The 13093-nt window shown below is 44.2% G+C and overlaps 2 protein-coding genes across 2 annotated transcripts; one reads left to right on the top strand and one right to left on the bottom strand.

The window, feature by feature from the left end:
- Nucleotides 1-3661: 3661 nt before the first annotated feature.
- On the top strand, nt 3662-4985 carry BYT42DRAFT_502109 (glyceraldehyde-3-phosphate dehydrogenase 3; the record flags this gene model as incomplete). Its single annotated transcript, XM_051564811.1, has 5 exons — nt 3662-3784; nt 3841-4357; nt 4442-4548; nt 4639-4812; nt 4893-4985. The coding sequence occupies 5 exons, from the start codon at nt 3662-3664 to the stop codon at nt 4983-4985; spliced, it is 1014 nt and encodes a 337-aa protein (XP_051419962.1).
- Nucleotides 4986-5060: 75 nt separating this feature from the next.
- BYT42DRAFT_582175 (Sec63 Brl domain-containing protein) lies at nt 5061-13084 on the bottom strand. Its single transcript, XM_051569660.1, has 21 exons — nt 12791-13084; nt 12564-12729; nt 12399-12496; nt 12228-12337; nt 11999-12164; nt 11806-11927; nt 11519-11743; nt 11348-11440; nt 11070-11286; nt 10899-11011; nt 10732-10824; nt 10580-10662; nt 10250-10503; nt 10012-10187; nt 9779-9937; nt 9604-9698; nt 9065-9539; nt 8053-9002; nt 6137-7979; nt 5962-6066; nt 5061-5897 (listed from the first exon to the last, which is right to left on the bottom strand). Exons 1-21 carry the CDS (start codon nt 12999-13001, stop codon nt 5469-5471), a joined length of 6183 nt encoding a protein of 2060 aa, XP_051419961.1. The 5' UTR covers nt 13002-13084; the 3' UTR covers nt 5061-5468.
- Nucleotides 13085-13093: the final 9 nt, after the last annotated feature.

Raw genomic sequence — 13093 nt, 5'->3', positions numbered from 1 at the left:
GCGACTGAAATAACGAGAGATACTTGGCGCAGTCTTGTTTCGCGCTTTTTGGTGAAGAGTCAGTCTCCGTTTACGCTTGTCCAATTGCCCGAGTCCGTCAACTGGTTGCCACTGCTTCTTCGGTGCGCAACGGTATGATTACTGAGCCAGTCAGCGCCGACACCGCCAAGAGAGACATTGCGGCGCTTTACGAAGAGAAGAAGATCGAGGTAATGGAGCTCTTGCAGCAGAAGTAAGTCTCTCATTTACCCTCGATCTTTGGACATCAGAATGGGGGCAAGATTTCTTTGCAATCACGGCCCATTTTATTGACGACAACTGGCAGCAACGGGAGCTTCTGATTGGGTTTGAACACCCCGAAGATCGTCATACTGGTGAAGATCTGGCTGATATCTTCTTGCGCGTTCTCGAAGATTTTGGGGTGGTGCATCTCTTGTTCACCATAACCAGCGACAATGGCTCGAACATTGCCAAGATGGCAAAGGTGCTGGAGGAACGATCGATGCAGGATGGCAGATTTTTTTTTAACAAGGATCACCATCACTTACCTTGCTTGGGCCATATTTTGAATCTTGCCGTCCAAAGTGCCTTGAAAGATGGGTTGCATGCAGAACCGTTGGCTGACAATGAGGAAGAGCATGGCCAATCCAGCAATGTGGTGTCAAAATTGCGAACCGGGATCAAGATGATTAGGTATGTGGAGTAATACAAAAAATGAAAATGGGCTTTTATCAGAGAACTAATTTTACTTGTAGACGATCGACCTCGAAGTACCGAAAGTACTATATTGATTCATGCAAGAGTTTGTACCATGAGGTCAAGCAATTGAACCTTGATGTGAAGACTCGGTGGAATTCCACCATGGTGATGGTGGAGCGAGCGCTGGAAGTACGAGAGGCATACAATGAGACGTGCCGTTATTTTTCTGAACTTTCCGAATTTGCGCTCTCAGATGAGGATGTGACCTATTTGCAACGAGTTGTTGTCCTTTTTTCGATGTTTTCGGGGATGACAAAAGGCGGTTTCTTCGTCAAGGTATGAAATATAGCTTGAATTTTGAATTTACACGACTTTCTGATGGTTTTGAAAATGGGTATCCTCCGCTCAACATCGTAGTCTTTGCATACAATGTATTGCTCGATCAGATGGAGGATTTCCGTGATGAAAGAAATCCGCCTGAGCTCTTCGAAGCAGCAAGAAGAGTACAGGAAAAGCTGCAGCAATTTTATGCCAAAACAGACCAAAGCCCTGTGTATGCGACGGCAACAGCATTGGATCCGCGATTAAAGTACGCGTACTGGACGGAACAGAACTGGGAGCCAAAGTTCATTGCCGATGCGAAGTGCAAAGTTCAGTCAGCTTGGGCGGAATGGAAGGCCCCGATCATGTTGAGGAAGACAGAAGTGACGACGTGCGCGATGTGTACCGACCGAAAGACGCCGGGTGCTTGACCCGTTGCAAGCATATGTGGAGGCACCTTTGCTGATTGAGGCCGGACCCAGCAATGACGATGAAGACAGCTGTGAGCTTTTGTTTTGGAGAAGATGGCACGCAAATATTTTGCCATTCCAGCAACATCGACACCATGCGAGCGGTTTTTTTCTCGTGCCAAGCATTTCATTCCTGCTGTGCGCAATCGGTTGAGCCGTTGAAGCAGAGTATCCTTTTGAACTCGTGGCTTTACATTGGCCCCAACATCAGAGTCGTGCCGAGTGCCATCAATCCAAGGGCAGCAAAGGTGTTCTACCGCCAAGCAGCATTGAAGCAGTTCAAAGAAGCAAGTACTATCGAGAGATAGTAGGCCACCAATCAGTGTTGTATGGACATTTCTAGCCAACGGCAACTTATCTCAGGCTTCCACCACTCCTCGACCTACAATTTCTGGCGTGCAACTTCCCCAGGATTTAAACACCCACTACATATGCCTGTCACGGTTTTTACATTGTGCGATGTCCCTCACTTTGATGGTTACGGCGTGGGTGAACGAGCCAGTGCGGTGATTGCCTCCAAATTCTTTCAAATCTGGCTATTGCTCAACATGCTACAATGGGTCTGATCGATCTCAACGACTTCCAAGATCTAATTCGCACGTATCATACCACTTCAGAAGCAAAGAAAGATGTCAAGTGTTGGGCCGCTATTCAGGAAGCGATGGAAATCGTGCAAATGAAGACGGAAAACGGCAGCTCTTTGGTTCATTTGGGTGGATTATGTCGGGACAACAAGATCAATCTTCTGGCTCAAGAGGCCGCAAACAAGTTATCGGTTGCCAACAAAAAAAAATGCAACAAATGTGCTTGATAAGCTCAAGAAAATGTGCCTATAGGCAGTGTGTTTTATTAATTTATACCTAAATTTACGCTCTTGATAAGCTCGAGATGGTTAGTAGTTTTTTACATACATACATTTGTATTCTTTATAAGCTCAAGAAATGTGCCCCTAAGCAATATGTTTATATAGTTTTTACGTAAATTTGTTCATTTGTCTCTCGCCTGAAATTTGAAGTCAATGCCAAAAAAAAACGGCGTAGATTTGTTTCAGTAAAAAGGATGCCTCTTTATTTTGAGAAAGTGTGTATGTGCGTGTCAGGATGTATTTGGTCAAGTGTTTTCCATTTTGTTGTGACAATCATATTTGTTGGGGGGAGGCGAAGGGAGTATATTCCCAAAAATTGGTGCAAGACGTGTATCAGCGCGATTGCATGCAACAATAACATGGATTTTTTTGGAACACCCGGTAGGTTGTGCAACGTTTCAAGAGAAATCATGCGGCTTCAGAGTTGGTTGTCCGACCATGATCATTCACTGCAACCATGAACAATTCCGCAAAAGGGGGTTGGGTTGGATTCGGGTTTGGGTTGGGGAACAGAGGGAGCCAAAAAAAATCCATGGATGGGGGCCCTTTCTTTTTTTTCTTTCTCAACTGTTGTGTACTTCTGCAATGTGGTGGCGCCACCTCTGATTGAAATGAACGCCAAGACGGAAGGAAAAAGAAGAACCAAAAAGACAAGGTTTTTTAGCCACTGAGTACGCCTTTATTGTCCGCTCAAACTTAAAAGTCGATTGCCCAAAGACAAAAACAATAACATCGGAAACATCAAAGAGTAAAAAAAAAATGTATGAGGATTTTGCCATTCATCCAATTAACGTAATTGTTGTTTTCTTGTACGTACTACAAGTTATTGTGTTTACCTTTTTGTACGACAACATATTCAGCCAAAAGTTATATAAGCGTCTCTTCTTTGCTGCCCTTGAGTCGAATCTTCATACCCACTCTTCTCTTACTGGTTCTTGATTGCCTTTAATCAAGAACTTATTTTACAAGCCAAGTTTCTATAAGCAACGTCTTTTAAAGAGTACCTTTATTACTCTTCTTTTTATATTATTTTTTATTTGTGACCATCTTTCTTTTTTCTCTCTACGCCTTATTGATTCTCTTTTGTATCTCTTTCTTTCTCTTTTTATACACCTACGAAAAAAAAAACCACCTACATACCATCTTTTCTTATACAAATCTTCTTTCTTTATAACCATCAAAACACTCCAAAAACAACTTTCATTTCAATCCTAAATTCAAAAAACAAATTCAATCATGTCTATCAACACTGGTATCAATGGGTAGGTCTGAAGGAAGATAGAAAAGACGGCAAGCTTCTCTAAACATGCTTCTTTTTTTTTGTTTTAGTTTCGGTCGCATTGGCCGTATCGTCTTGCGTGCATCTCTCTTGAACGCAAAAGTAAATGTGGTGGCTATCAACGATCCTTTCATCGACTTGGATTACATGGTAAGTGAGCATGCGTGGAAATGAAATGAACCGTATCAACTTACCACAAAAAAAAGGTATATATGTTTAAATACGATTCTACCCATGGTCGATTCAAGGGAACAGTGGAAAAGAGAGACGGAAAACTGGTGGTCAACGGTCAAGAAATTGCCGTTTACGCTGAACGCGATCCTGCTGCCATCCCTTGGGGTGAAAACAAGGTCGATTATGTGATTGAATCCACCGGTGTGTTCACGACCATCGACAAGGCCGGCGCTCATTTGAAAGGCGGTGCCAAGAAAGTCATTATTTCCGCTCCTTCCGCCGATGCGCCTATGTTTGTGTGCGGCGTGAATCACGAAACATATAAACCTGATATGACAGTGATTTCAAACGCGTCTTGTACCACCAACTGTTTGGCCCCGCTCGCCAAGGTCATCCATGACGAATTTGGTATCGTTGAAGGTCTTATGACAACCGTCCACGCAACCACCGCCACCCAGAAAACCGTCGATGGACCCTCGGGTAAAGACTGGCGTGCCGGTCGTGGCGCAGGCGCCAATATCATTCCTGCCTCGACAGGTGCTGCCAAAGGTAATATCAATTCAACTTTTTATTTTTTTAACGAAACATTCCATCTCATCAGTATCCATTTTTCCTTTCGCATTCGCACTACAGCGGTCGGAAAAGTCATTCCAGAACTCAATGGTAAATTGACCGGTATGTCGTTCCGTGTTCCTAATCCGGACGTTTCAGTGGTCGATCTTACGGTTCGATTGGAAAAGGTAAATACGTTTCAACCTTCTTCTTACGTCAAAAGATCATCAAGTTGACTCATGCTTGCTTTTTCGTGTGTGCGTGTGTGTGTGTGACAGAGCGCATCCTATGACGAAATCAAGGCAGCTATCAAGAAAGCGTCCCAAGGAAAGCTTGCGGGCATTCTAGGCTATACGGAAGATGAAGTCGTGTCCACCGATTTCCTCGGTGATTCGCACTCCAGTATCTTTGATGCCCAAGCTGGTATTTCCTTGAATCCCAACTTTGTAAAGGTAAACTTTTATCATGGACATACTTTGGTTTCAAGGAACGGGTATTGACAATCAACTTTTTTCCTTCTTGACGTCCACAGTTGATCTCATGGTATGACAACGAGTATGGTTATTCCACACGAGTGGTGGATTTGCTGGAGTATATTGCAGGCGTTGATCGTGCCAGCCAATAGGCTGTCATGCATCTACACAAGTAATCTCAATCCACCTTTCTCTGGTCTCGGCCATTGTCTTTCCTTTGTCTCATCATTCCCTCTTGTGAAAAAAAAAAGTACTTTTTTTTCGACCCTTTCGTTCTCTTTCATATCGCTTATGAAACTATTATTTCCTTTTTTTCTTGTTTCTATTGCATGCTACTTTCAGTTATCCCCCTCTCGTCCATATTCTTTTTTCTTTTTTCTTCCCCCGCATCCTTCAACTACTACTGATTCCTCCTTCTGTATGTCATACCTTTCCATGTTTCAAGTTCTCTTTCTTCGTATTCTTTTTTTTTCATTATTGTTCTTTCACACTTCATCCATTTGAAGATCTTTGTATATGCCACTGAAAAAAATATAGAATTACGTGTACACTTATGTAATTACACATGCTATCCATTTCGGTTTGATCGTTTCCATGTTTTATTTTTTATTTATGATACAGAGGAAACAATAGCTTTAAAAGTCTAGATCGACCCGTGTTTCGAATTCAATGTCCACCTGCTGATCCAGACCCAAATAACCATCGCTGATGAGATAAAGCGTGTAGTTGTGTTTACCTAGGTGAGCTGGTGTTTCAAAGGTAATGTGTGTAGTGGCCTTGTTGGATAACGTTTCGTTGGGACCGTTGCGCATGCTCACGCGTTTCAGTGCCAGTAATTCATCTGTCGCAGGATCGCCGAGAATGAGCCACCACGATTCGTATTGCGGTTTCGGGAAAAACGGTGCGTAAATACGGCCATCATGCGGTCGTTTCGGATCGCCGCGTACTTGTCGCTTCAGCTGCACTTGCAACTTGTAGTCCGTTTCAGGTATCAAGTATGTCTTTTTGGAATCCACTTGCGCAATAATATCAATCACAGGTAATCGGGTCATGACGCGTCGGATCTAACCAGCTTTGAGTCAGCTCAACCGTTTCCAAAAAATCTTGCGTTCAGTCCTCAATACATACCTCATTGACATCGTCCGCACTTAGACCGCGTACTTTTTCAAAGATACTCTTGATTTGATTGTCTGAAAAGGCGGTCAATTCTGCCAAACACGAGATCGGTTTACCCTGCAATGGAGACCAATGATTCTCGGTCAATAATGGGTACAACAAATGTGTTTTTTACCACAATCCTTACCTTGTGTCGAATGTGATCAATCATTTTTGGTTGAATTTTGGGTAGTGTCAAGAGAGTGGACTCATCCAACCAGCGGGCTTGCTTGATACATTGCAGTGTGTTCATGATCGTCAGACAGGTCGATAGGTAGCCAGCGTCGGCGCCTACATCAATCATGGCCTGGCAAAAACGGATAGCCGAATCCAGTACGGTGATCTGATCGGTAATGTAATCGGTGATCGGGAGTTCCAATCGACCAATATGCGCTTGCACCAGCACATACGCTTTGACGTGAGGAGAAATAAAGTTACGTCCTCCTTCCACCTTGAAGGGGATATGCTTTTCGATTTCCTGATTGAGCAAGTCTTCGTTGCATCGTGCCGGTAACTCGTCATATTCAGGAACATCACCCAAAATGGCCAGGATATCATCCATGCCTGAATCTTTTTGAATACTCTGTCGCATGTGACGCACCGTCTGATGTCGCAAGTAATAGTACGAAGCAATGCGACCGGAAATCGTGGGCTCCAAGGCAAAATCATCCACCAGTTCGACACATCCTGATTCCTCCAACCGCTTGGCCACGTCACTAATCATCGTCGATAAGAAAGTATCCACACCTCTCTGTGTGAGATCGTCCAAGCCATAATAAGTTGGATTCTGCTGAAGACGGCGATAGAAATATGTCCACGTCAAGTAATCCAACGCATCTTGTTTGCTCGTAATCGTGCCACCCACGATTTCTGCATTGATATGGTCATCCATATATTTATGCAAGCTGGATTCCACCGGGAACGGTTCGTGCAAGAACTTTTTGAAAAAGTTCTTTTTACTGTCTTGCACAAACACGCGCGCAATACCGGTATTGTCGAACTGGGGACGACCGGCACGACCCATCATCTGCAACACATCGGTAATCGGATAATCCACATACCGACCGACTTTGTAGTTGTAAAACTCGGTTCCCTTGACCACCACAAGATGCGCCGGTAAATTGACGCCCCAAGCAAGTGTACTGGTAGCAATGAGAATTTGGATCTTGAGATTCAGGTACAGTTCTTCCACAATCTTTCGGTCGTCTTCCGTCAAACCAGCATGATGCAATCCGATACCAAACGCAAGCGACATTTTGAGAGATTCGTCGTGAACACGGTCCAACAGCATTTCCAGTTCCATGTCGTTCATATTGAGCCATTGACGAGGGTTGTCTTCCATACCGCAGTAAGCGATTAGATCTTGAGCGGTGAGACGCGTTTGACGACGTGATGAAACAAACACGATTACGGGTTGGGTAGGAGAATGAGTCTTGATCGCGGCGTACGTCGGTTTATTCATCGTAGCCATGCGAGGACAGTAGTGTTTTCCAGGAAACCCGTCAATATAAATCTCCAACGGAACCGGACGTACTGAATGTCTAAAGTTGAAGAGCCCAATCTTTTCAATGCCCAGCCAGTGGGCTAAATCGACAGCATTCGCCAACGCCGTCGATAAGCCGACAATGCGTACTTTGCGTTCAAGTTGCGATCCAATGTAATTCATACGCGATACAATGACTTCCAAGATGGGACCACGATCGCCGCCGAGCAAATGGATTTCATCAATAATCACACACGACACTTTTTGCACATAGTTACGACTCTTCCAGCTACGACTAATACCGTCCCATTTTTCAGGCGTCGTAATAATGATGTCGGCCGCTTCAATCGTTTTCAAGTCGGGAGTCACATCACCCGTCAATTCTACCAGTTTCTTCTTCATCGGACCCGTCAATCGCTTGTTCCAATCACCCACACGCTCCTTGACCAGCGCCTTCATCGGAGCAATGTAAACTACCTTGGATCCCGGATGATCGCGAAACGCGGCCCTGACAAAAAAAAATGTGATTAAGCGTTTCAACGCCTTCAGTGCTTTTGTTGCGTATTGCATGTATAACTTACCACATGACCAATTCAGCGGCAATGGTTTTGCCTGAACCTGTGGGCGCACCGACGAGGGAATTATGAGACGTGTTATACAAGGTATGGAAGATTTGGGTTTGGACCGGGTTAAAGTGACTAAATCGCTGGGCACAGATGGTTTCCAAGGTTTCGTTATGCAAAGCAGTGACAGGCAACGGTTGCAAATCCAATAGATCGGTATGAGGCGGATACAGTTGAGGAAGGATGAGATGCTGGAAGGATACCGGTAGCACTGTTTCAGCGCCCAACCAACGGTCGGACACGGCGCGGATGTATATCTGGGCAGGTAAAGGTTCCACCAGCGGTACCGTGAATCCAATGGTAATTGTTTCGCCAAACTGCTTCTTTTGCAGTAAGAAATATTCTGAATAATAAATTTCAACGTTATCCGAATCCTCGGCCCAGATCCACCAAGGTTCCACAGATCCGTGAATGCGTTCGTTCCAAACAAAGTCCGGTGTAATACTCAATTCCACATTGAGCACATTGCGTGTGATAGGAGCGATACGAGCATCCAACAACAACATCGGGAACTGGTCCACACACTTGGCAATGGTCAACCCCATACGCTGATGATGCACGAGTTCACCAAGTTCAGCGGGATCCATGTCGCGCATCTCTTCGATGGAAACGTCGTGCGTTCGGCTTTCGAGCTTGTGCATGATATCTTTGGGTAAGCCCATTTGCTGCAAAGGATGCTGGAAAGTCCAAATCCGCTTTTCCACCGCCTTGTTAATCGACAGCAGGACTGCCGCTGTGGGACCCCAATTCCGGTTGAGAGCAATCTCAAACAACGATCGAGCAATACGACCTGCATTTTGAGCCACATACGCACAATCAGACACCAAGGCAAAATCATCGATATAAGCATTGGAAATATACGCTTGCAACAGAATATTAACTTTGCCATGGGTACTGTCAGGTCCACCCTATAAGCAACAAAACAGAGGTGTTCAGCATCATTGCAAACCCAGATAGGAAAGAAACTTACACGAATATCGCAGGCACAAGAGTTGTCGAACAATCCTTTGAGTTCTTTATGTTCGGTATCACGCGATTTGATATTGTCGAATTCGGAACTCAAACTGAGCATGGACAGGACATCGGCTTCGGTCATGCGAGGTTTCATCATTTGGTTGAACAGTTCGATACTTGTATGCTTGATGTAAAAGTTGGAAGCAATGCGTCCCAAGTCTTTGGCGGTCAAATAGCCCGTCTTTTCATCAAAGATAATCATTTGGCATTGGGCCAAGCGACGCGCCGCCGTGACCACGATATCGTGTCGCTTACGACCCAGTAATGGATCTTCTACAGGCTCACTGTGATCCATACCATACACCATTGGATTCTTCTTCATGCGGACATATAGGTAGGTATAACTGAGCCAGGTTACTGCTTCATCCACATTGGTAACGGTGCCCAAGGCGATTTCAGCATTCAGATTATCCACAATGTTTTCGATAAATCTGCCATTGATATTCCGTTAATATGTCAGTTTCTTTGCGCGCTCCTCTTAAAGTTTATATATACTTGGATTCAATGGGATGTTGTTGCGTGATGGCAGAAACATAGTGGGATAACCGATCTTGTGTTGTCAAAATATAGCCCACACCTTGGCTTTCATACTAGAGAACCCACCCATCGAGTCAATCAGATGCTGGGAAAAAAGAAAATGGAACATGAGGGCAAGCCTTTGTGTACGAACCTGAGGACGACCGGCACGACCGAAAATCTGCAGGACATCAAGGATGGAAAGGTCAACAAAGCTACCTTTTTGTGCATCATAGACTTGAGTTCCTTTAATGACTACGGCATAAGCTGGCAAATTGACACCCCAAGCTAGTGTCGCCGTACAGCACAGCACCTAAGACAGACAAATCGATCGTCAGTGGTTGACGAGAAGAAGAAAAAAAATATCATGGTGGTATGAACGCTAACCTTGAGAGCCCCATCGGCAAACATTCTTTCGGTCAATGTTCTATCTGATCGAAGCATACCGGCATGATGGATACCAAAACCATATTGAAACAATTCTTTCATTTCCTTGTTTCTTGATTTGGTGATATCCTTCTTATGTTGGCTATACTTGGTAGCGTCGGAGCAGTCGAAAAAGTCTAAAAACAACGAGTAATAAATACCCAACACAATCCCCTAAGTTTGTCTCCGCGATACTTACCACCCATGCCTTCATTGAGCATTTCTTCTTTCAGGTGTTGAGCTGTTTTCACGGTTTCTTTACGTGCGTGAACAAATACCATGACCTGATGGCCTTCTCGCACCAGCTCGGAGACCTTGTCGAAACAAGCCCGATTCATGCGTTCTTTGGAGACCACTGAATTGGGCTTGCCCTTGATGCCCAAGAAATGCTGTTCCAATGGCACAGGTCGAAATCCGCTGTCAAAGAAAAACAGACCCTGATACGGATTCACTCTATTCAACGTATGGGATGTTAGTGCCATATTAAGAATGGTAAGCTTTACAAAGAAAAAAGGACAGCGTTGATTACCTCAAAAAGGCGGCCACATCCAAGTAATTAGGAAGTGTAGCAGAAAGACCGACAATACGGATGAGCGATTGGCTTGATTCGACCTTGGGTAAAGAGCACAAGTTCAGCGTCTGTGATAACTGCCATTGTATTTCAATAGTAAAAGTACGTACCTGTCTTAGGGTTCTAGCAATGATACTCTCAATGACAGCACCACGATCTTCGTGCAAAAGATGGACTTCATCAATGATGAGAAGTTTTACTTTCTATTAAAAAGCAAGTTGGAATACATGAATATTTTGCTTGATTATCGAGTTGTTTGCAAGAACGAGAGATTTACCTGAGTTAATTCGACATCGCCAGTGCCTTTTCGAGTGATAACATCCCATTTCTCGGGAGTGGTCACAATGAATTGGGTTGCCATGATTTCACTCTTTGTTAATTGCATATCACCTAATTTCCCAGAAGTTAGAATGCATGAATTTCGATTTAATTTGGTTAATCGACTTGCCCGTGAGTTCTTTCACACTGATACCGAGGAATTTCAATCGCTTGCCCATTTTTTCCACCACTTCCGCTGCCAGTGCTTTCATTGGCGCCACATAGACAATCTTGAAATCGTTCTTGGCAATCGTAAAGTTGATATCGGTCATTCCTTTGGCTGGTGGTGGATGGCAGAACTGAGACAAGCATCGCAAGACCGTCAACATGGCCACATCCGTTTTACCCTGTCAGACCATGTTAATAACGATCCATCTTTTTTTTAATCTCTTTTAATATTTTACTTACAGCACCGGTGGGAGCGCATACAAGCATATTTTCATTGGTCTCGTAAGCCACAGGGTAAACAATGGACTGGATTCGATTCAAACTCTCGTATGCCTGAATAAGAAGAAAAAAAGTTGGAAATATTCATGGTTTAGTATCATAAAACGTCAGTACACAAAGCGCATGACTTACACAAAAGGCACCTCGGGCAAGATTATCCAGTTCTTCAATCTTGATGCGACGTTCGCCCGCACGGATAGGAGCTTGTTGCGGTACAGGAATGATGGTTTCGTCATAATCATTGTACTCTTCCCGTCGTGTTCCCGCCGGTAATGCATATCGTGTGCCAAACAATGATAACACACCACCTGGTTTCCCAGATTGATATACGTGAGGATATGTTTCTTGTTGCATGGTCTAGTAATAAAAAATAAGTGACATGACAAAAAAATGACTATAAGAGAGGTCACAGCGCTTACCTTGACATTAGAACTAAATAACGGTGCTTGACTCGCAGCTATTAAAGCATCTTCTCGTGCTTTTCGTAGATCGTTAGAATCCAAGCCAAGAAGGCTCATGGAATAAGCATTTTCGTCTTCTTCTGCAAAAAAAAAAAAAAGACATCGAGTCAACAGGCTGTGACAATGCCGATGACGTGCTGGCAAAGCTTACCGGCATTTTTGGCTTGTGCTTTCATGGCCTTTTTCTGTTCTTTTCTCATTTGCTTCAATTCGCGTCTCTCTGCTTCCGACTGCACTATGAACTGTGTGCCGTAAATAGGTTGTTTTGGTTCATGCGGTACGGTCTTGGTCGCCTTTTCCTGAGGTTTCGCTTCCGACTAGAACCGTCATGCTTCGGTTAACGGATTCTATCATATATAATAAACAACCCCTTCGCTTACCATTTTCATGACATTCTGGACAATGGCTGATCGATGAATAATGAGTTCTGTAATGAGTTCCAGCGCTTCAAATCCAAGTAAATCAACCAGCGTTGCCTGGATCGTATCATCTAATCCTCGGATGAATAACGTGCGGGACAAGCATATAAGAAAAAACAGTCAATTGATTACCGTTATCATTCGATCTAAGAATGGTAAATAAATCCACACACAATTGCTGCGCATTCAGTCCCTCTGTATGGCCATTGGCTATATGTTGATGGCATTTCCTACACTACAAGTGAGCTTTTCTTTGTCCTTCAACGAAGCCGGGATGAACACTCGGTGTAAACGTACTGAAGAAGCCAATCGCGATCGTAGACGGCCACTGGAACGTTGACTTTGGGTTCTTGGTGCGTTGTGGTTACTGACACCTCGGTGGTGTCTTTTAACAGTAATGGGAGAATGTTGGGCGGTGGCGGGTAGAACTCGACATCCTGGCCAAATTTTGTTGTGGATAAATCTACTGAAGAGAGTAAACAACCCTGATCGTCGAGTACTATGTAAACTGCAAGCTAATTTACCTGTGCTTGGGTTATAGTTTTCTATGGCCTTTAGAAATGCTTCAACGGAATGTTGCTTGGTACTAGTCGAACTGGAAGGAGTAGTGGACGCAAGCTGATCTGCCAAACCAACGGTTCTGGCTTTTCCTTTGCCTTTTCCTGATATTTGCTTCTGAGGTATCGCAAGTATCTGTTGAAGTAATTGACTGAACTGTATCGTCTGCGCAACCATGATGGACAAGAGTCGTGCCGCTTGAGTCAACCTCTTGAATGACGAACGCGAATCGGCCGCTTAATATAATTCAAAAACGAAGCCGCAGCAAA

Source organism: Radiomyces spectabilis, assembly GCF_025331425.1.
Source record: "Radiomyces spectabilis strain NRRL 2753 chromosome Unknown BYT42scaffold_12, whole genome shotgun sequence".
NCBI lineage: Eukaryota > Fungi > Mucoromycota > Mucoromycetes > Mucorales > Radiomycetaceae > Radiomyces > Radiomyces spectabilis.
This window is presented reverse-complemented; position numbering and strand designations above follow the sequence as displayed.